General features: G+C 38.3%; 2 protein-coding genes across 14 annotated transcripts; one reads left to right on the top strand and one right to left on the bottom strand.

Annotated features, from left to right (window-relative positions):
- The first annotated feature begins 4783 nt into the window (after positions 1-4783).
- Positions 4784-13261, top strand: LOC103717100 (oligopeptide transporter 4-like). Its single transcript, XM_008805349.6, has 6 exons — positions 4784-7318; positions 7454-7551; positions 10236-10799; positions 11585-11837; positions 12040-12222; positions 12455-13261. The coding sequence occupies exons 1-6, from the start codon at positions 6740-6742 to the stop codon at positions 13067-13069; spliced, it is 2292 nt and encodes a 763-aa protein (XP_008803571.2). The 5' UTR covers positions 4784-6739; the 3' UTR covers positions 13070-13261.
- LOC103717101 (uncharacterized) lies at positions 10000-20410 on the bottom strand. 13 transcript variants are annotated; one of them, XR_015988276.2, is made up of 5 exons: positions 20313-20410; positions 19702-19966; positions 18499-18612; positions 18340-18389; positions 10000-15926 (listed from the first exon to the last, which is right to left on the bottom strand). XR_015988276.2 is itself a non-coding variant. In XM_088723948.2 (3 exons), the coding sequence occupies exon 2, from the start codon at positions 19962-19964 to the stop codon at positions 19704-19706; it is 261 nt and encodes an 86-aa protein (XP_088580074.1). In that variant the 5' UTR covers positions 19965-19966; positions 20313-20410; the 3' UTR covers positions 10000-15926; positions 19702-19703. The 13 variants fall into 13 exon arrangements, 8 of the variants coding, with proteins under 8 accessions (XP_088580074.1, XP_089779752.1, XP_088580075.1 ...); XR_016395621.1 differs by lacking the exon at positions 18499-18612; XR_015988272.2 differs by lacking the exon at positions 18499-18612 and having other exon boundaries at positions 10000-14114.

Genomic DNA, 20410 nt, shown 5'->3' with positions numbered 1-20410 from the left:
GAGATAGGGAGGGCCAGTATTTTGAAATACCATATTACGGGAGTGTACGTACGGACATGGCCATGGAAATGGGCCACATGGATGTACCTGACCCAGCCATTCTTCAATTCGAGTGGCTAACTAGCCTTCTTCATTGCTTTGGGCTGCTTTTAAGATAATTAGATAGTTGAATAATGATCTATTGTTGGTGTTTCTGGATATAATTAAATTTTTACGTATGCCATAAGCTAGACTTGATGTATACGGTCAATTTCAGTTTACATCAAGGAATTGGTCCAAGTAGACTATGTATGGATCAATCCTTTTCTTTTAAATGAGGGAACATGCATGGCTCAATCATGATCGAGGTTATGATTCAAGAATAAAATTATTTCTGCATGAGAGATATTCGTCAAACAATGCAGTTATAACACTGTATTATTGTATTTCTAATAAAATCTTTGAAACCCTGAAATAAGATTGCTTTAAATGTATTTTCGAGGACTAATATTACTACTTATAAAACCTAATAAATTCGCAGACAATTTCGCTGCCCTTCCCTTACAATCCATAGTCAAGTTTTAAAGGTCCAAAGACTTGCTCGTGTTGCAAAACAAGATCTAGAACGGTGAGGAAGATAAATATCATTTTTGGTTACAAAGATAATATCATTGATATTATCGAATAAGATCCATAAAAAAAGAAGAAAGAACACCACAGCCAATCTTCTTGTGTGCCTTTAATCTTATACATTTGGATTCCTCAGGTTTTAGCCATCTTTGAATGATAAAGCTCTTGAAAAAGAAGGAACTCCCATGAGCATAGTCAACTACATCGCTATCAAGAAGACTACAGATTTAGACTTTTCATGCTAATATTTGTGGTTGATGACAATGAAAATTATAGTAAATCATGACAAAAAAATCATTCTCTTTGCCGTCTGATGTAAGAACACCAATAATTTAATGACTATTATTTAGCACATCAAGTTTTTAATTTATTCCTCTAAACAGAGGTCAGATGATTTTAGAAGGAAATTTAAAGTTGCAGAAAACAATCGAGAAATAGCTAAAAACATTAAAATAATGATATTATTCAATTCTTATTGTTTAAAATTATTTTTTATGAAATGAATTATAAACTTACTTTAATTAGTTGAATAGTGAAATTTGTATAAAAATCGGCTATTATAAGAAGATAATGGCCAAAAAAATCCTGTACCATCACAATAACTGCCATAATATTCTAGCAAGTGCTATCACATACCATGGTTTCAACTTCAAGACTTAGTGGAGCTACAAGTATGTGTAAGAAGTGATGGCGAGTGTTCCAATCAACACGGCAAGAATACTCGATCTCTCGAGTTCAAATGGTGTTATTGCAATGATTTGAAGCCCACTGTGTTTATATTTCCAGCTAGCCAATCTATTGGTTGTGCCTATTTTAACGTTGGATGGCGATGTGCTCAAAATCCGACAATTCAATTACAGACGGCCACATGGCACAGCAGAGGATAAGTTTCAGTTGGATTTATATTTTTGGATCAATCTATAAAAGGAAAAGCATAAATTAGCTCCTAAATTCTAAATTTTATGGAATACAAACTCTTCATTTATAAAAAGAACTCAAGCCCAGGCATGACCACAAAGCTACTAGCCCTCTGCTTCTTCTCCTTTATCCTTTTATATATCATATTCTTCAGAGCCCTATCTGACTTCATCATCGGAGGTCCTCCGGCCGGATGAACTTGGCAACCTTTTTTATTCTTCTTTTTGTATGCAGACCGGCGCTTCACCTTCCATTATAGCCAAATCGATTAGCACCCTTCTTGTCTCCCGATTATCAAACCAGATTTTGATGGCAAAAAATAGCTAGACATGTCCCATGTTAGAAATGAATTACCATTTTCCAACAAAAAAAAGATGTGGTGACATGTGGAGTAATCGAAACAATAATAATAACTCTTTTCATATAAATCTTAGTTAAATGGGATGGAGAGTATGCTAGAAATGTAGATAATATAATCATGCAAGTAACTTCTACCACTCACCTTGTCATTAAATGTTGCTTCAGATTCATGGAGACCGCCAATAGTCCATTGACAATTAATATGACATCCAATTGCTTGGAGACTAGAATCTTTGTGCCTACAAGAAGAGTGGAAATACTCTGTTGCTTCAAATGAATGCTAAGATACTATGTTTGTGATATCATTATGTACTTGCTCGTGCCTAGTCGGTCCTAGCTCATCACAGACTACAAGTAAAAGCTATCAGCATTAAGGGCTCGTTTGGTTCGCGGGAAAAGAAGGGGGGAAAGTGTGGTCAACGGGAAAGTAATGAGATGCCTCTTGTTTGGTTGGAGTTTTCAAAGGAGAGAGAAGGGAAAGTTATATTCCCATGGGAATATGATTCCCACATTTCATGGGAAAGTCTTTCCCATGAGAAACATGGGAAAGTTACTTTCCCATGAGGTGGGAATCACTCCATTTTTACTTTTTCCCAAAAAGTCCTTTCAGCATTAAAGAAGCATTAAAGAGGCATTAAAAACCTAATTTTTATTAAGGGCATAATAGGAATTATATATAACTTTCCTAGGAAAGTGGATGGCCAACCAAACATAAGTACCTTGGAAATTTGTCACTTTCCCATGGTCAACCAAACATGCCAAAATTACTTTCCTAGGCATCCTCTTCCTAGGAATTTGTTTCCCAGGAATCATATTCCTAGGAAGGAAAATACTTCCCGCGAACCAAACGAGCCCTAAGAGACGAAGAGGAATTTCTTTTAATTCGATGTGCTCAGCAAGACAGAAGACTGCAATGAATTGTGTATCATTATGCAGCAAAACTTTATACCAAAGCTTCCAGACATTGTGCATTAGAAAAATATATCTACTTTGATCTTTTTCTTTGAAAATATTATCCGGATATCATAGGGGTCTTACTTTAGCACACCCACACTGCTAGTGGAAGATCTGCCATTGGGCCTTTTGCCACAAGAAATGCTTATATTTGGAGGAACAAGGAGCTTCTATAATTTATTTCGTTGAGGACTCATTTGATTTTCAGAAAAAAAAATTCTTATAAAAAAATATTTTTTCTAAAAAGCTAATGGTTGAATATATTATCTGAAAAAATAGTTTTTGCATATATGATTGATAATGAAAAAGTAGTATATTTTAAAGTTACTTATATTTAGTTAAGTATCTACTTTCATGAAAAAGTTGCGTTAAATATTTATTGTGCCCTTAATAAAGAAAAATATTTTATCTGAATCTATCTAAGAACTTAAAAATATTTTTATAAAAAAATTATTCTAGTTTTCGACAGGCAGAAATTGGAGTTTTTATATCCAATATAATTTTTTTTGATAAAATATAAAAATTTTAATTTCATTGGATTTTTTTAAAAAATTTAAGCCAAATATATATATATATATATATATATATATATATATATATATATATATATATATATATATATATATATATTATTGATCCTATTATTTTCCTTCATTCTTCCTGCAGAGCGTTAGCGGGAAGGCGTACCCATCGAGCTTCTAGATACTTTGGAGTTCTACGGAAATCCTTTGATGGGACGGGACCATGCATGGTCCCGCGGATTGATGAGGCCAAAGACCACTCCGGCATCACAGTATTTACGCCTCTTATAGTTCGATTGACCTGGAAGTCGACCCAGAACCTATGGATGCTTCTTTGGAAACCCACGACTACTCGCGTTGGAGACATTTATAAATAATGGGGGAAGTATCTTACTTCTTCCGTCTTGTCTAAAATAAAATAAAAACAATGCAAAGGCAAAATTTAGTAAAATATCTTGTCCGTATCAATACTTTAAAATAATAATAATATTTACTTCTACCAAGATATCCGATGGATTGATGGATCGAGAATTCGTATGAGCATAAATTTTGCCGTATATAATTTATTATCTAAAAAAAATTTGGATAAACAAAGAACCAAAAAAATATCTTTCGAATAGTTTTTTGGATGAGATCTTAAGTTGAAATAAATAATATCAAATCGGACCAGATCTACAGCCTATGTCCACTAGAAGACATTACAATATAGGTTTATTGAGCCTAACCGTGAACCAATCATGGTGCTTGTGATTATATTGGAATGGATTTAGGCTCTTGACATGACGAGGACGTCAAAATTTAAATAGCGGAAGTATGTGAGGATTGAGAAAGTGTAGATGCATATTCAGTCCTATTAAATTTTTTTTGGATAGATTTTTAGATGTTTATATAAAATTAAAAAATCTAAAAAAAATATGATTTTCATTTTTTGGTTAGCCTTTAACTTTAATTTCTGAGATCTCCGGACAACATGATGGGGCTCTGTCCAAATTATGGGCACCGAACATTAGGGCAGTTTGGCTTTTATTTTTAATGTTTTTTTGGTACAACGGTAGCTTATGTCAATCTAGCATGAGCACTACCAGCAAAATTAAGAAAAATAAGATGACACATGGGTGAAGAGGTGGGGATTGAAAAAATTAGTCAACAGACTTGGATTCCGGAGCTAACCAGCCTCTGTGAGCCGGCACGCATGTGCACTATTTTTCAATCGTTGCAAGTTGATCTCTAACGATATGTGGGATTCCGGCCATGAATTCAACTAACGAAACGTACAAAGGCCATTACAGCCATTGGCCAGTTTTTTAGGCTCCAAGCACATATAAAATAGGTCCTAGGAGGATTGCCTTCATGCCCTTGATACAGCCTATGACCATATGCGCCTATACTGAGATTTTTTAAGAGTTCTTTTAGCTGTTTTTTCTTATTTCTTTTTTGAAATCAAGAGGAATTTTCATTGAGGGAGTGCCCCAATTATATTTTGCACATAATCCAGGTTTTTTTGCCCGTGAAGAAATCTCATCTGCATACGAATTACTTGAATCAATTCTTTAAAGATATGTCTCTCCAGATTCAAATCTAATGCATTAAATTGCAAGCAGAGATGTATGAGCACTTAGCAGATCATTTTGACCAAAAATAATGCCCTATTTATTAAGAAAAGAATAAATGATATAAAAACAACTACACATTCGAACACATTACAACTACCTAATTGTCGGCTGACTGACCATTACACCATTCTCATCTAGCTGTCATTTGATTGTGAGAGCGCGCAGAATTTATCAGTTTTCCAAGCAACCAAGATTTATGTCAAAGAAATTTTCGAACTAGTAGAAATTTTGGGCTTTGCCAAGACTTTCTAGAATGTTAATAGTGTCAATACACTCTTCATGAAAGACCAAGACAGCAAGATATGGACCAATGATGAAGCCTCTACCACTTCTCTTTATCAACAGACAGCCAACCACTCTCAATCTTAATAAAGGGAGAAATATTAGATCAAATAACTAAAGACACTTTTGATATTGAAATATTAGATCCTAGGCATTATGTTAATTGACGAAATCATTGCCATTCATAAAAAAAAATCTACCTCTTGAATCATCTCCAGCGTCTACCAAGCATGCAATTGACACCAATAGCTCAAAAGTTCCAGCTTACCATTTGGCTGGCATCAGGTGAGCTTTTTACATATAGTAGGAAGATTTTTTACCTCACATACCAATACCATATTCCACCGCCCTGTCACGAGCCAAACTCTATCCGTGCGGTGGAAATGTGGCACATAGTACGCCGCATAGGCCGTTTTCTATGAATAAATGAATGAATGAGACGACGAAGTTGGGAAATGGGAAGGTGTGAAGCAGTTTTGAATTAATGCAGTCGTAGTAGACCTCTAAAAAGGATTTCTTCTCTCTCCTCTGTTTGGCGATGATGGTGGCTGGCGTGAAGATTCCGCTTCGGGATCAGGTATCTCGAAGATCCCCTCCCCTTCAAAATTCCGACCCCGAACTTGGACCCCATCGCAACTTTCTCCCAAGAAAACGACCGCCGGGCGATTATTTAGCAAGATTCTAACCATAATTACAGATATAAAGGCAAGTGACGGCAAGATACTTACTCCACCTTATAAATATAACTAAGTATACAAGTCAAAAGTATCTGTATTAGTTTTTTTTTGGGAGGCGGAGCACAATTAAATTGGTTGCTTAAAAACTTGTCCAATTCAAAGCAGAAGTGCTTAAGTAACTCCAAAAATCACTTAGCAGAACTGTACCACATAATAAAGTAATATAAAGGCCTAGTAATTGAGTGGCTTTTTATATGTGATTTTTCTTAGTTACCATAACATTGCTGATTTCTCTATTCACAATGCACATAAAATATCTTTTCCAATACCAAACATCTACTTATTGAGGCACCATCATGGCGGCGATTCCAGCTAGAATCCAAGTAACGAATCATTCCAAATCGTTAAAAAACCGCTAGACCTTTCCACCGATGTCGTTTACTCCACACTCGCGCGAAAGAAGGATTCGCAGTGGACAGATCTCAAAGCAATCGGAAAGCTCTCATTCATTCTCCTGCACGTATCTCAAATCTAGATTCGTGCGAAGGAAGATGAATCGTTCTTTCGCGCGGAAGTTGCAACCCGAGTCCCACCCGTGACCGCGTCCCCAATTTCCGAAAAAAATTAATACATCGTATACATAAAGGGGCACCATCATAAATTCAAGTCGACTCACAAGAGATTCGCTGCCCCTGTCCTCCCATTCCTCCACGCGCCCGGCTCCTCTATATATCCGCGCCCCTCCCAATTACCCAGTGTCCTCCCAGATTCGGACCCCCAATCGAAGCCACCGGCATAAAAAAAGATGGAGGGCGGTGAAGAAAGAGAAGTAGAGAAGAGAAGTCAGTTACCGGCGGCGATGGATGGCGGGTGCGGGGCGATGACGGCGACGGTGTCGGCGATGGACGTGGAGAAGACCGCCGGCGGCGACGAGGAGGAGGTATCCCCGATCGAGCAGGTGCGGCTGACGGTGCCGACGACGGACAACCCGACGCTCCCGGTGTGGACGTTCCGGATGTGGTTCATCGGGATCCTGTCGTGCTCGCTGATGTCGTTCCTGAACCAGTTCTTCTCCTACCGGACGGAGCCGCTCATCATCACCCAGATCTCGATCCAGGTGGCGTCGCTGCCGGTGGGGCACTTCCTGGCGAGGGTGCTGCCGGCGGCGAAGTTCCGGCTCCCGGGGTTCGGCGATCGGCAGTTCAGCCTGAATCCGGGGCCCTTCAACATGAAGGAGCACGTGCTGATCTCGATCTTCGCGAACGCCGGGTATGCCTTCGGGAACGGGCCGGCGTACGGCGTCGGGATCGTGAACATCATCAGGGCCTTCTACAAGAGGACCATCTCCTTCACCGCCGGCTGGATTCTCATCATCACTACTCAGGTTAGTTTCAACTTCATCGTCCTCCCTTTTTTTCCTATTTAGAGATCGGGTTGGGGATGATGCTATCGTGCGCCCGGGGGGCGGGTTTGTTTGGCTTCTGGTGCTAACGTGAACGATTGGGTGGCCTGGTTTCAGGTGTTGGGTTACGGGTGGGCGGGGCTGATGAGGAAGTACGTGGTGGAGCCGGCGCACATGTGGTGGCCGACCACACTCGTGCAGGTCTCTCTCTTCCGGTACGTTTCTTCTCTCTCTCTCTCTCTCTCTCTCTCTCTCTCTAAATCTATTATTTTTCCATTTTCTTACTAGCTGCTTGTGTTCTTTAGAACTCGTGCTGTTCTCCTAATTTTTAAGGCATTTCAAGTTTTTTTGTTGAATTGGTTTAGTAACAGACTGTACCTTTTTCATATCATTATAGTTGATAGACAATCTGGTAGATCTGACATTTATGGGGACTCATAAAAAGTCTCACATGATATCTTTCTTTTTTTTGAAAAAAAAAATCCATTCTATGATAGGAAATCATAATAATATTTGATGGAGGTTTAATCCAGTTTTATTTATCTAAGTCTTAGAATTTTTTAAGTATCATATATATCAGATGTATTCGGTTATAATGGACTTTACATTCTAGTGTAGTTGTGGAGTACTTAAAATACAAAGTTTTGTACGGTTTTGCAACACAATATTCAACCTGAGCGGTGCAGGAGTGCTTGCTGCCGATGGCTTGGTTGGTGAGAATGTCTTTGCAATTCCTTGTAGGAGAGACCACACGTCATCAAAATGCATGGTATATCGTGATGATGTGCTATATAAATTACGGTCCAATTCACTTTATTAATCTACTCTTCTTATAATGGCGAGATAAAAAGAAATCTGAACCACAAACCAGATATCACACAAATTTCCAACCAACATGCATGGCTAGAGTCCTATCAGCCGCATCAAGGTTCCAGCAATTGCATCAGATATGACCCACCCACACCAGCCAGTTTGACTTTCAAAGACTTTACTTTTTAGGGTGGCTGGCTTCGCTAGGAACCACCAGATTACCCGTTTTTTTTCTGTCTTTGTTGTTTTCTGATTTTCTTAGTCATGTCCATACTTACCAAAAAAAAAAAAAAGCGCTCCCATCCTTGGGGTCCGTCCATTCCTATCACAGGCCCAAAAGTTCTGCTGCAGGCCCACCATTTCGTCGATCATTGCATCTTATCCACCCCGATGTGTCAACTTCTCCTAAATGTCTTCTTATCTTTCTTCCTTAATGACATTTAACATCGTCTACCTAAATGTCAATTCAGAGAAAGCTGCTATAAAGTTGGGCCATGATGGCAGTCACCATGAGTAATCCATTCATATACAGCACTATAGTTGGTCCCCAAAATTAATAACTTATACCACACTAATCGGCCAGTCAACCTCCTGTACTAGGTGTTCCCACATAATGACAGTACCAAATTCATCTCTCTCTTCCTCCAGTCTAGGCTACTACGACACCTTGAGGCTTGCATAAGAAAACTTTATACCCTACATTTGTCCTCGTAGTCTGCGAGGTGTTCGCACATTTAACTTGTTGCGCATGGAAGTCTGCACCTTCCAATCGGAGAATGCTGGGCCACGGGGTTTGTCCACATGCAGATAAAATATCTCAATTCGAGTCCAGGCATATCTAACAAATTTAAAAATTGAATTTATTTGTGATAAATGGCTTCATTCGTAAATAAGAATCAAAATTTGTAAAATAACTAATATTGTATAGATTAGTTTTTAGACAGTTATTTAGATATAGAATTCAACATCCTTCTATGAAGGCTGGCAGGCGCAAGCGCGCTTGGCATTGGATGAAGTATAACTTGCTAACTTTTATATTTGGACAGCAAAGCTTTGGAAGCATATAAGGCCAGCAATGTAGATTATGTCATTCTTTGGTGAAAGAGTGCCACATAACCAAGGGGCTTAGATGACATGACACTACTAAATATTACTAACTTCTTTAAAATTCCTAGAGTTAGAAAAGGTCAATGTATCAAAACATGCAGGTCAGGTTTAAAGTTGCATTTGAAACATTCAAATCCATCTAATAATTAATAGAGCACGTTATAAGTAGTCAACATGTCAGAAATATTTGAATCTATTTAAAGATTTATATAATAAAACTTCTAATTTTAAACTGCTCTCTCTGTTCATGTATCTCACCTCCACTGTATTTAACTGTGTCTAGTGCCGACTTCATCTGTTCCGCATCTAATGTTACATAAACATTTCTTTTAATCTTTTTTCAATTAAAATAGATTCACGAAGTGATCGCTATACAATCAAGGAGTTCCTGTTTACCACAATAAATCCTGAAGGTTTAAGGATATTAACTTGGAGTTTCTGTGTAGGTTTTTCCGGTTTTTTAGGTTTTCATTGTCAATTTTGGTAATAATATTGTTGATGTCAAATTCATGCACACGGCAGTCAGGTAACTTTTTGATTAGACAATGTTGCACATAACATCATCACAAGCATTAAATAAATCATCAAATGAGATTCTGCTAGCCAATTTAGTTGATACTTGAGACATCACCAATCACCACAAAGTGAAAATTAATAATTTTTACATATATACCATATTTGCAAATTCAATTTCTAAGATCACTATACTGCATATGAACAAGTGTAAGATTTCAACAGATCCATAATTTACTTGGGAACAAACTTAACATTATTTAATAAGAAAGGGTCTTACAATCATGAATGAATCTACAGGCTTAAAATAATAGCTGCGTTTATCTGATATACAATGACCTATATTAAGCCTTGTTTATTTTTGGTAGCAGAGAACTCTGTGCTTTCAGCTGATTTAATGATAAAACATATTGTATAAAATTCATAAACAATTCTCAGTAACATGAAGAATACAACTTGGGATCTGCAGGGCGTTGCATGAAAAGGAAGATCGCCGCATGACAAGAGCCAAATTTTTTGTCATTGCACTCGCTTGCAGCTTCGCATGGTATGCTGTTCCAGGGTACTTGTTCTCGACCGTCACCAGCATGTCATGGGTCTGCTGGGTGTTCTCCAAGTCCGTCACGGCCCAGCAGCTTGGATCTGGCATGCACGGCCTGGGCCTCGGCGCATTCACCCTGGACTGGACAGTGGTGTCCTCCTTCCTGTTCAGCCCGCTCGTCTGCCCCTTCTTTGCCATCGCCAATGTATTTATTGGTTATGCCTTCATGGTCTACATTATCACCCCGGTGGCCTATTGGGGTCTGAACTTGTACAATGCCAAGACATTCCCCATCTTCTCCTCAAATTTGTTTACCTCTACCGGCCAACCATATGATATCACTTCTATTGTGAATGACAAGTTTGAAATCGACATGGAAGCCTATGAGAAGCATGGAAGGATCAATCTGAGTGTTTTCTTTGCCGTGACTTATGGTCTTGGTTTCGCTACCATTGCTTCTACAATCACACATGTCGCCCTTTTCTATGGAAGGTACGTTTCCATATAGGAGATTATAATAATTTACCCTGCCTTTATGTGATTCGGATGATACTTTCATCATACTTTCATCGTTCACCTTCTAATTGCTCTGTGGAGGCATAATCATCCTGGCATGCCTGACATGCCTGAGAGTTTCAATAATCTAGCCTGTAAAATCTTTTGAAAGTTTCGGAGGACACCATATTTGTCAATGGCAACGCAACATATTACATAAAATTATTGAAGGTCATACGACAAAAAAATCAAATATTTTCTAAGACAAGTAACTACTTGATGGTTTTCCAAAAAACATGCTGACAAAGCCAATTTTGACCACAGTTGGTTCAGCACAAATGTGATAAACTCTCATAGAACTGCTATTGTGTATATAGAGTTTAGAGCCATCATATACTTATGCAAGATGCAAATATAATCACTCGTTGACTGAGAATGGAGAAAGGCATGAGAAACAAAAGCATCTGTGAGTAGAACAAAATCTTTGGACGGTGATTCATGGTAACTGCTGTCATCATGTCCTATTTAAAAAAGTCAGCAGCTGCATATTCTGCCCATGCTTTTTGCATCCTTAAAATTCTGAAGGAACAAGATATTAGAAATCATGATTTAAATCCTACCACTACCTTTGAGTGGGAGACGAAATGTCTAAGAGATGTCAGATGCAAAAGATTGTTAAGCCATTCTGCATCCTCTCATCTCTGAAGCACGTCTTTTCAGTGTTTTGGCTGTATTTAAATGTATAGTGTTTTTCTTCACAAGTAAACTTGATTACCGTGTAGGGAGATTTATGACCGTTTTCGTGCTTCATATAATGGCAAGCCTGACATTCACACCAAGTTAATGAGGAAATATGAGGATATACCTGAGTGGTGGTTTCACTTGTTGCTAGCATTGACAATTGTAGTCTCTCTAATCCTCTGCACTGTGCTAAAGGACGAAGTTCAGCTCCCATGGTGGGGGCTCCTCTTTGCCTGCGGTATGGCATTCTTTTTCACTCTTCCGATCAGCATCATAAGTGCAACTACAAACCAGGTAAAAGTTAATGCCCATCAAACTTCCTAACAATTTACATGTGATTCATGCATTGCTGAAAGAAACATTCAAATGATATCTTTGTTCGAGCAAAATTCATTCAAAATGATATCAGCCACCATCTTTACATACAACCTCTATTATTATTTGATCTATACTGCTCTAGTGTTTACTGTTTCTTGCTTTGCTCTGTTTTCAAAAGACCCCAGGTCTCAACATTATTACAGAATATGTCATTGGTCTGATTTTACCGGGGAAGCCGATTGCTAATGTCTGCTTCAAAGTTTATGGTTATATGAGCATGTCTCAAGCTGTCTCTTTCCTTGCTGATTTCAAGCTCGGCCATTACATGAAGATTCCACCCAGATCAATGTTCCTAGTTCAGGTACATTCTTCAAATTCATTACGTAGTCGACCCTCTTTATTATATTTTGCTATCGCAGCAAGCTCCAAAACATTTCATATCCACCCAACTCCTCTCTCAACAGTTTATTGGAACTATCATAGCAGGTACATTCTTCAAATTCATTACGTAGTCGACCCTCTTTATTATATTTTGCTATTGCAGCAATCTCCAAAACATTTCATATCCACCCAACTAACTCTTCTCTCAACAGTTTATTGGAACTATCATAGCAGGAACAATCAACCTTGCTGTCGCATGGTGGTTGCTGGGGTCCATCACAAATATATGCCAATCTGACCTCCTTCCAGAAAACAGCCCCTGGACATGCCCAAGCGATAGAGTCTTCTTTGATGCTTCAGTCATCTGGGGTCTGGTTGGACCCAGGCGTATCTTTGGGCCACTGGGCAACTATGCAGCACTCAATTGGTTCTTTGCTGTTGGAGCTTTGGGGCCCATTATCGTGTGGATCTTCCATAGGTTATTCCCAAGCCAAACTTGGATCCCCCTGATAAATCTCCCAGTTTTGTTTGGAGCCACAGCTTATATGCCTCCAGCCACAGCACTGAACTACACTGCTTGGGTTACAGTTGGAACTGTGTTCAACTTCTTCGTCTTCCGCTACCGAAAAAAATGGTGGGAGAGGTACAACTACATTCTCTCTGCTGCACTGGATGCCGGCGTCGCATTCATGGGGGTACTCGTCTACTTCACGCTGAACTTGGAGAACACAGGTCTCAACTGGTGGGGAACTGGCGGGGAGCACTGTGACCTTGCTACTTGTCCCACTGCTAAAGGGGTGCGAGTTGATGGCTGTCCCGTCTTCTAATCCGCTATTTCCTTTATCCATAAATTTCCTGGTGAAAATGTCTTGCTATAGTTCATTATTGCAATTCACGCCACTCATGCTTACCTACTGGAAAGCAAGCTCAGATCTTATTATTTTGGCTCCAAAGTGAAACTGCAACCGAAAGTATGTATATAATATGTTTAATATTGGTTGCTTTTGGATCGGTTTAAACTGGATTGTAGTGTCCGCTTTTTATCTACAATGTTACGCACATGCTCCTCAAATTTCAGTTTTTAATAGAACAGTACACTGGTGGAAACATGGGGACTTCTAGCGGCACACTTCTATCTCGCTGCTCATGTTCATGATTCCCTAAAATGTTTGTACTTTGGTTGTCGATTCTTGGCGAGCAAAACCAGCAGTTGCCACATCAAATCAAATTTCTTGCTTGTGTTCCCCCAAGTTACAAAAGCATGAGTTTTTATCTATTCTCTATTATGACTCTTCAAAACAACAATGAGCTCCTCGAACCTTGCTTAGATTTTCATTGCATAGGCTCCCATTATCAAGTGATTGACCGTTACAACTGCAATTACTGCTATTACACTTCCTCCAATTTGCTTGGTTTCAATTCTAAGCACCTATATCATGAACCTTGGGGGAAGTGACACACTTCCTCCATATTACCTCAAAAAATTCTAACCACCTATACCTTGTTTACACACTACCCATAAAGAGGGACAAAAATCCCCTGCTGAGGCTCCTTTTGTGTATCATGAGGAGGGCCTACTGGCATGCCACGTGCCACATTTCATAGCTTCTGAAGCACTATCTCTTTTCTTTAAAACCCATTAATGGAATAGAGATCCATTTGTTTCCTCCCATTCCTTTTCTCTCTCCCATTTCGACTTTTCTCTCTTCTCCAACATATCAGCCTACCTCCAATGACATTGAGAACTCCACCGACTGGTTATAACTCATTATCACTTTTATTCGCTTCCTATCAAATCCAAACCTCCAATCTGCTCAAACTTTAAGTCTTTGTCTCGCCGTCTGCCTCACCACATAGCATCACCATCGTTTCCTATCAAGAATGATACCACGAGCAATAAGCTGAGCTCGTTGTGGGAAACCTTGTGAAGGTCCCCAAAGTCAAACTAGCATGGATGAGATATTAAGGGAACTTAGGTAATATCATCTGAGAGTTCTAGACATATACGATATATTGATAACATAACCATCTGTATTACCTTGGTTTGAAGTGTGCATTGATAAAATACAAAATACATATCAACAAAATGAGTAATGCATATCAACGAACTGTCGAATATGTATCAGCACACTGAGAAAGCTTCAATACGAGATGTGTATCAATAAACCATAAGATATATATTAACAATACAGTGGGTTTGTGTCGATAGATTATTATGTACATATCAGTATAGCAAAAGGTCTGCATTAGAGACAACAAAGAAGGGAAATAGATATAGAGTAATTATTCAGTTTCTCCGTCGACCAGCTGGTTGGTGAAGGTCTTGCCGTTGCTCTTGATCTTGATTTAACAATGGATGAGGCTAGATTCAACCAGACTACTTGCATAATACCAAATAAAGTTTCAGCCAGACTACTTGAAATTATATTTCTGTGGCTAGATTCTCCATCACCTTATAGTTTAGCGACATTAGATTGTTCACAGATCAGCCATTAAAAAGTTTGCAAAGGATTGAAATCTTTACAAAGGGTTGAAATATTCATGTGACAAATTAACAGTTATTTCTATCAGATTCAAGATGTTGATCAATGCTTCTTTTCTACATTTTTGGGCAAAGGCTGATGGTCCACCAATTTTTTAATAAAAAAATTAAAGCTATCAGATTTTTCATAGAACAGTCATTGAAAAGTTTACAAAGGGTTGAACTATTCATTTGACAAATAAAGAGTTATTTTATCAGATTCAATACATTGATGCTTTCCATGTATATTTTTTTAGTAAGGTCGATGGTCTACCAAATTCTTAATACAAATTAAAGCTAACCTTATAAACCATCATGTTGATCTTCTGGAGGTAGCATTAAACTAGGTAAGATTCCAAAAATCAATTATCAACTTTAAGTTTGTCCGTGTCTTCTACTACCATGCTCTGAATTCTGAACACCAGACAAAGGCACAGCCTAGAAAAATTTAAGGCATCAGGTTCTCCTAAATATGTCTTTTATTCTCATGAAACTCCTTCCTAAGAACTATATCACTGCATGAGATTTTTTTGAGAAAATAATTACCCCATACAATTTGGTCTTCACATCTTCATTTTTCCTACTACAATCATCAAATTTTGAAGAGCTCCAGAATCAGATCTAGAAATGCCCATTGAACACCACATAATCCAACCCTATGCACCAAATATCCATGGGACGCATTAATCATACGTATAATGAGTACATAAATATAGGTACAAAAACAGGATACTAATCCATTAGCAACTTCGTTACCCCTCTTCTAAACAAGCACCAGGGTTTCATGCCCCCTAGCAGTGTACATCCAGGTCCGCATGTTGAATCAGACATTAGAAGAGACCAAACTTTCCCTTTTAAAGAATCAGATACCGGCATTGTCCATTAAGTTGTGTAAGGATCTGAAGTAGAGTTCCGTGCCCCTAAATATCCTAACTCAGATACCATCCTCTGAGAAGCTCAAGACAATCTGTAATCATCACACCCCTGTATACTGCCATCTGAAGCAATAGCCACTAATCTTTTTTGCGATCCTTTGCTTCAACATGTCCTAAATCACATACCCTTGTTTGAGTAGCTTAAGAGAATACACAATTGTTTTGCTCCTGTGCATTCCCATCTGAAGTGAGAACAAAGACTAATCTTTTTTTATGCAAAACTGTTATCTGCAGGGCACATTTAAAACAGACTTTTTTAAAAAAAGAAAAAACATATTTATCAAAGGCCAAACTGAGCTAACTACTTAGTATTGTTTATTCATGCTATCTTTCATTAATAAAGTAGAAAATGGTGTAACAATTTTATTAAGGTGTCAAATACGCATGCACTCTCTTCTTTATTGTATGTGTATATCCATAAGCAAAATGGGATCAAGTTTAATTCAAATAATTTGTGCTTATCTATTCTTTCATCATGTTCTGAAAGTATGTTAAATGTACCACATACAACCACCAAATAGTTTCTGCACTTTATGATATTCTTTTATATTTTTGTTGAAAAACTACCACTTCCTTTTCTTGTTTTTTTGTGACAGCAACTTCCTTTCTCTCACTCATAAATATGTTTTTGCACCCTCGTGCATTTCATAATATTAAAGTGCCATCAACTGCATCATGCAATTTACCACCCTCTGCCATTTTAAGGAATAGTAAGAGGAACAAGATTTTAGAATCTTTAAGGGCAGTATGAGAACAAGGTAAATAATAGGACAAGGATGTTAATATATGGCCAACTTCCAGTCATCACAGACCTGTCTAGCAATCTTACCCGGACATGTTCAAGGTTTGCAATCCATTATTGTTGATCAAACAACACTAACCCTTATCTTTTCCAAGTGTTGGTCCCTTTCACAAAAGTCAGAGCCCTGGTTATTTCAGGATTTATGCAGAATGAGAAAGAATCTAGTTTCTTCCAGGTTATTCTGCATTGTGGCCCATTTTATCCCATTATAAGGGGTATGTGTAAAAATAGACTGCCACCTTTTCCTTCCTAAACAGGATTAACCAGGATAAAGCTACACTATCAGAAAAGTAGGATAACATTTTTTCCAGGTTAAAGTGTGTTAAGTAATCTATTCCAGGCTTACTCATTTAATCCGCGTCAGTTGAATCATAACCAAACAGGATCTAGGGATGCACAACAGTTCAAACTAACTTTTTAGGCTTAAATGAATTATCCAGCCCTATCAAGTTTATATCAAGAAGCATCTCTCAATTGTTGGGCACCTGAATTGTCCAATGAGCATCAAAACGACCAGCCCCCTCATATCAACTTGGTAAGATGAGAAAGCCCTTTTATCAACTTCATATGTTTCTGTATCTCTGGCATTTTTAAACTCGTCAAACCAATATCATAATCTTTATAGATAAACTTCACTTGGTAAAATTTCTATGAGTGCATCCCATGATCACAGATCACATAATTAAAATTTTCAAAAATCCTTGGATCAAAAAGAGCATCTTTCAGTCTTGGAATAATGGAGCCCAACATGAGCTAGTCTTAAGACTAATTCAATTCCTAAAATGCATTCCTTCTCCTCTGTCCACATGGAGGAATGTTGTTAGCACCACTGGCATCAGTTCTTACAACAATATAATTGATCTTCTATTACTAAAGCTCTTTGAAGCATATCTCCTCCATTATGAGCATGCGGACTAGAATACCTCACAGTTTCTTTCTATCCATATCGACCTAAGTATAAGTTGCCCCACTACGGATTTTTTTGGGTTCACTTATAAATTAGTCCACTTTTATCATTTGATGAATTGACCAACTAAAAATGTGCAATAGAAACCAAAAAAATAAAAAAACACCTGAGCTAAGGTGATTATGGAAGAAGCAGTCACATAGCATGCATGGGAGAATACTTGATGAGTTTATGTGCCCAAGAAATTAAATAATATGTATCTACTGCAGCATCATGTCTACTATATGCAACTAAAATAGCTTTGTTGGGTGAAGCCTCTCTCTTTGGTAAATATGTATTTTTATTAGAGATGCACTTCCTTTAGTCCATGACACTTCAATGCTTGAGAGAGAGAGAGAGCTCAACTCTTTAAAGGATAGATTTATAAGTACAAAACCTTTTAATGTGTATACTTCTGCTCCCTAGCAAGTGCAGTAGACTAATCTATACTAAACAGTATCCCTTGTTGACACATCTAGCATGACTTTATCAATTCTCTTCTTCAGGGACATACTAATGTTATTACATGTATTAACTGTTGCAAACATGATGCTTGCTCCGTTGTGACTCTCTTTTCTTGTAGGGCCATGTTTTACTTGCAAATTACCATCAACAATCAACTATCTTATAAAAGTGAAGCCCTTTAATGCTCTTTTTTTTTTATAGAAAAAAAGGCATTCTCAAGTAAGAATCATCATAATGTCACCTTCCACAATGCATAAAACCCCAAACCATAACATGCTAGGCATTAAATCTTGATCTTGGAGGTTACTCACTCCTTACAATAAAAAGTGAAAGAAATAAGATCTAAAGAGAGAGTCACGACGAAAGAGAGAAGGAATGGAAATTCTTTGGATCGATAGGATCGCGTCAAAAGGTAAAAGCTTCCATACCTATCATTTGGCTGCTCCTACATAGCACTTCCCATTCTAGCAGTTACCTACTGCACCAAAACATAAGCAAGTTGTTTACAACAAGACACCCTTAAATCTCTAACTAAAATGCTTTTAAACATTCTTTAGAAAGGTAAGATTGAGGAATCATGGTCATACATTTCCTCCAGCTCTAGACAACCAACTGCCTACTTGCATAATCTCTGCCAACCCCACCTAGATACATAAAAGAATATGCATACATGTACCTTCAACTCTACCAAGCCCAACAACCTACAACAGAAAAGTAAGTTAAAGAGACTCTTGTTTACTTTTCTGAAATAAGTTTTTCTTGTTTACCTAGTTTGGTCAGCAGAAAGTAGAATAAAAAAAATATTAAATAAGCAAAATAAGTTCAGCTTAGCAGTTATATTTGCCATTTAACTCCAACAAAATGCTTACCTGATGTGCCTTTTCAATGCCCCCATTCCCTCGCAAGCTTAAAACAGTTTCAACACACGCTACCATCCACTGGTCTATGGCCTAACCAAGTCCAATATATTTTGATGGTCTACCTGCATAACTACTGTCATCCCCCCATGCACGCACACATGCATGCATGCTCGCAGGCAAATGCAGAATAAGAAAAGGAAGGATAAAAAAAAAGAAGAAGAAAACCTTTGATCTAGCTAGTTTAAGATCCTCCAACCTTTGATCTAGCTAGTTTAAGATTCTCCAACCATGAGAGGAAGACTTTCTCTTTTTCCCGATACCCCTTCCACAAAAAACCTAATCTGATTGCCCTAGAAAGAAGCTGACCACTATATTGTTGGAGGAACTAGTTGGACCAAATCTAATAGGTTGGAAAAACTAAAATTACAACCCAATAAGCATATTGGGCATGCATAAGAGCACTTAGATTAAAATGCGACATAACATAATCAAATTCTAACACATTTAGTCCCATTATTGCAAGGACCATTATCATGAGAACACACCCTCAGCTCACGTTGAAGGCATGGTTTGATTTCCTTCATCTTCCATTCAATTGAATGTTCACAAGATCGATAACCTCAAAAGAAAGACAAGACCGAAACTACTCTTTACCGAAATCTTGGAGAAAGTGAGAAAACTTCATCAAACAGAGACATCAGGAAACCTTTACAAAATTCAGTAACAGAATGCCTCCGCGAAAGCTTTCAGCAATCATCACAAACATTCACAAAGACAGTTATTGTGCAGAAATACAGGCATCCCAATATAAGCATCTAAATCGACATTTCACTTCCAGATTCACCATATAATGCATGGAATAAAACCAAGAAAACTTCAAAGACAAAAAGATGAAATGCGAAAGATGGAAAACTCGCAAGAGATGTATACCTTTACGGAAGGCGTCCCTTCTTAAGAATGGAGAGTGAGTACTCCGCAGCATCGATGAGATCCGCAATGTTGTGCAGGGATCGCTCCTCAGATCCGAACAAGAAGATGGTGCGAACCTCCGCTTTCTTGGCAAGGCGGGCAGCAGGGGTGAGCGGGAGATCCGGGGAGTTGAGGCATCTCAGAATTTGACGGTATAATGACAGCACCTTCCCTCGATTCCTTGCCAAATCCTCAGCAGTCGCCCATATCACTCCCTTCGCCATTGCTGTACGCGAAACGAGATATGCGACATTAAGTCTCCGGAATCAAGAAGCAAAGGATTCAAAAAACGATCGGCCTATGGGATTTTAGCTAAGTTTCGTGAGCAGGATCGTAATATTTTTCGGAACCTCAAGCAAAATTCCAAGGTAAAATTAATCAAACAAGAAGAGAAGCTCATGGGTCAGATTAGAAAAAAAAAAAAAAAAAAACTAGGGCTTAGATTAATTCCAGACGATCCCTAACTCATTTGATCTTCCAGGCATTTTGCCCCAAATCCAAGGTCAGATCAGAAGACGGGAAATAATTATCATAGTTCTATTCTAAGAGAGAGGGCGAGGAAAGGGGCTTGCCTTTGCCGAGAGCGCCGGTGGAGCGGCCGAGAAGCGAGGAGGAAACGAGGAGGACGTGGAAATCGAGAGATCAGAGAGAAGAGCCGGAAAAATTCTCG

Source organism: Phoenix dactylifera, chromosome 6 (genome assembly GCF_051530095.1).
Source record: "Phoenix dactylifera cultivar Ajwa chromosome 6, Ajwa_hap1_PhDact_Kaust_v1.1, whole genome shotgun sequence".
Taxonomy (NCBI): Eukaryota; Viridiplantae; Streptophyta; class Magnoliopsida; order Arecales; family Arecaceae; genus Phoenix; species Phoenix dactylifera.
Note: the sequence above shows the minus strand (reverse complement) of the source record. Positions and strands in the feature narration are given on the sequence as shown.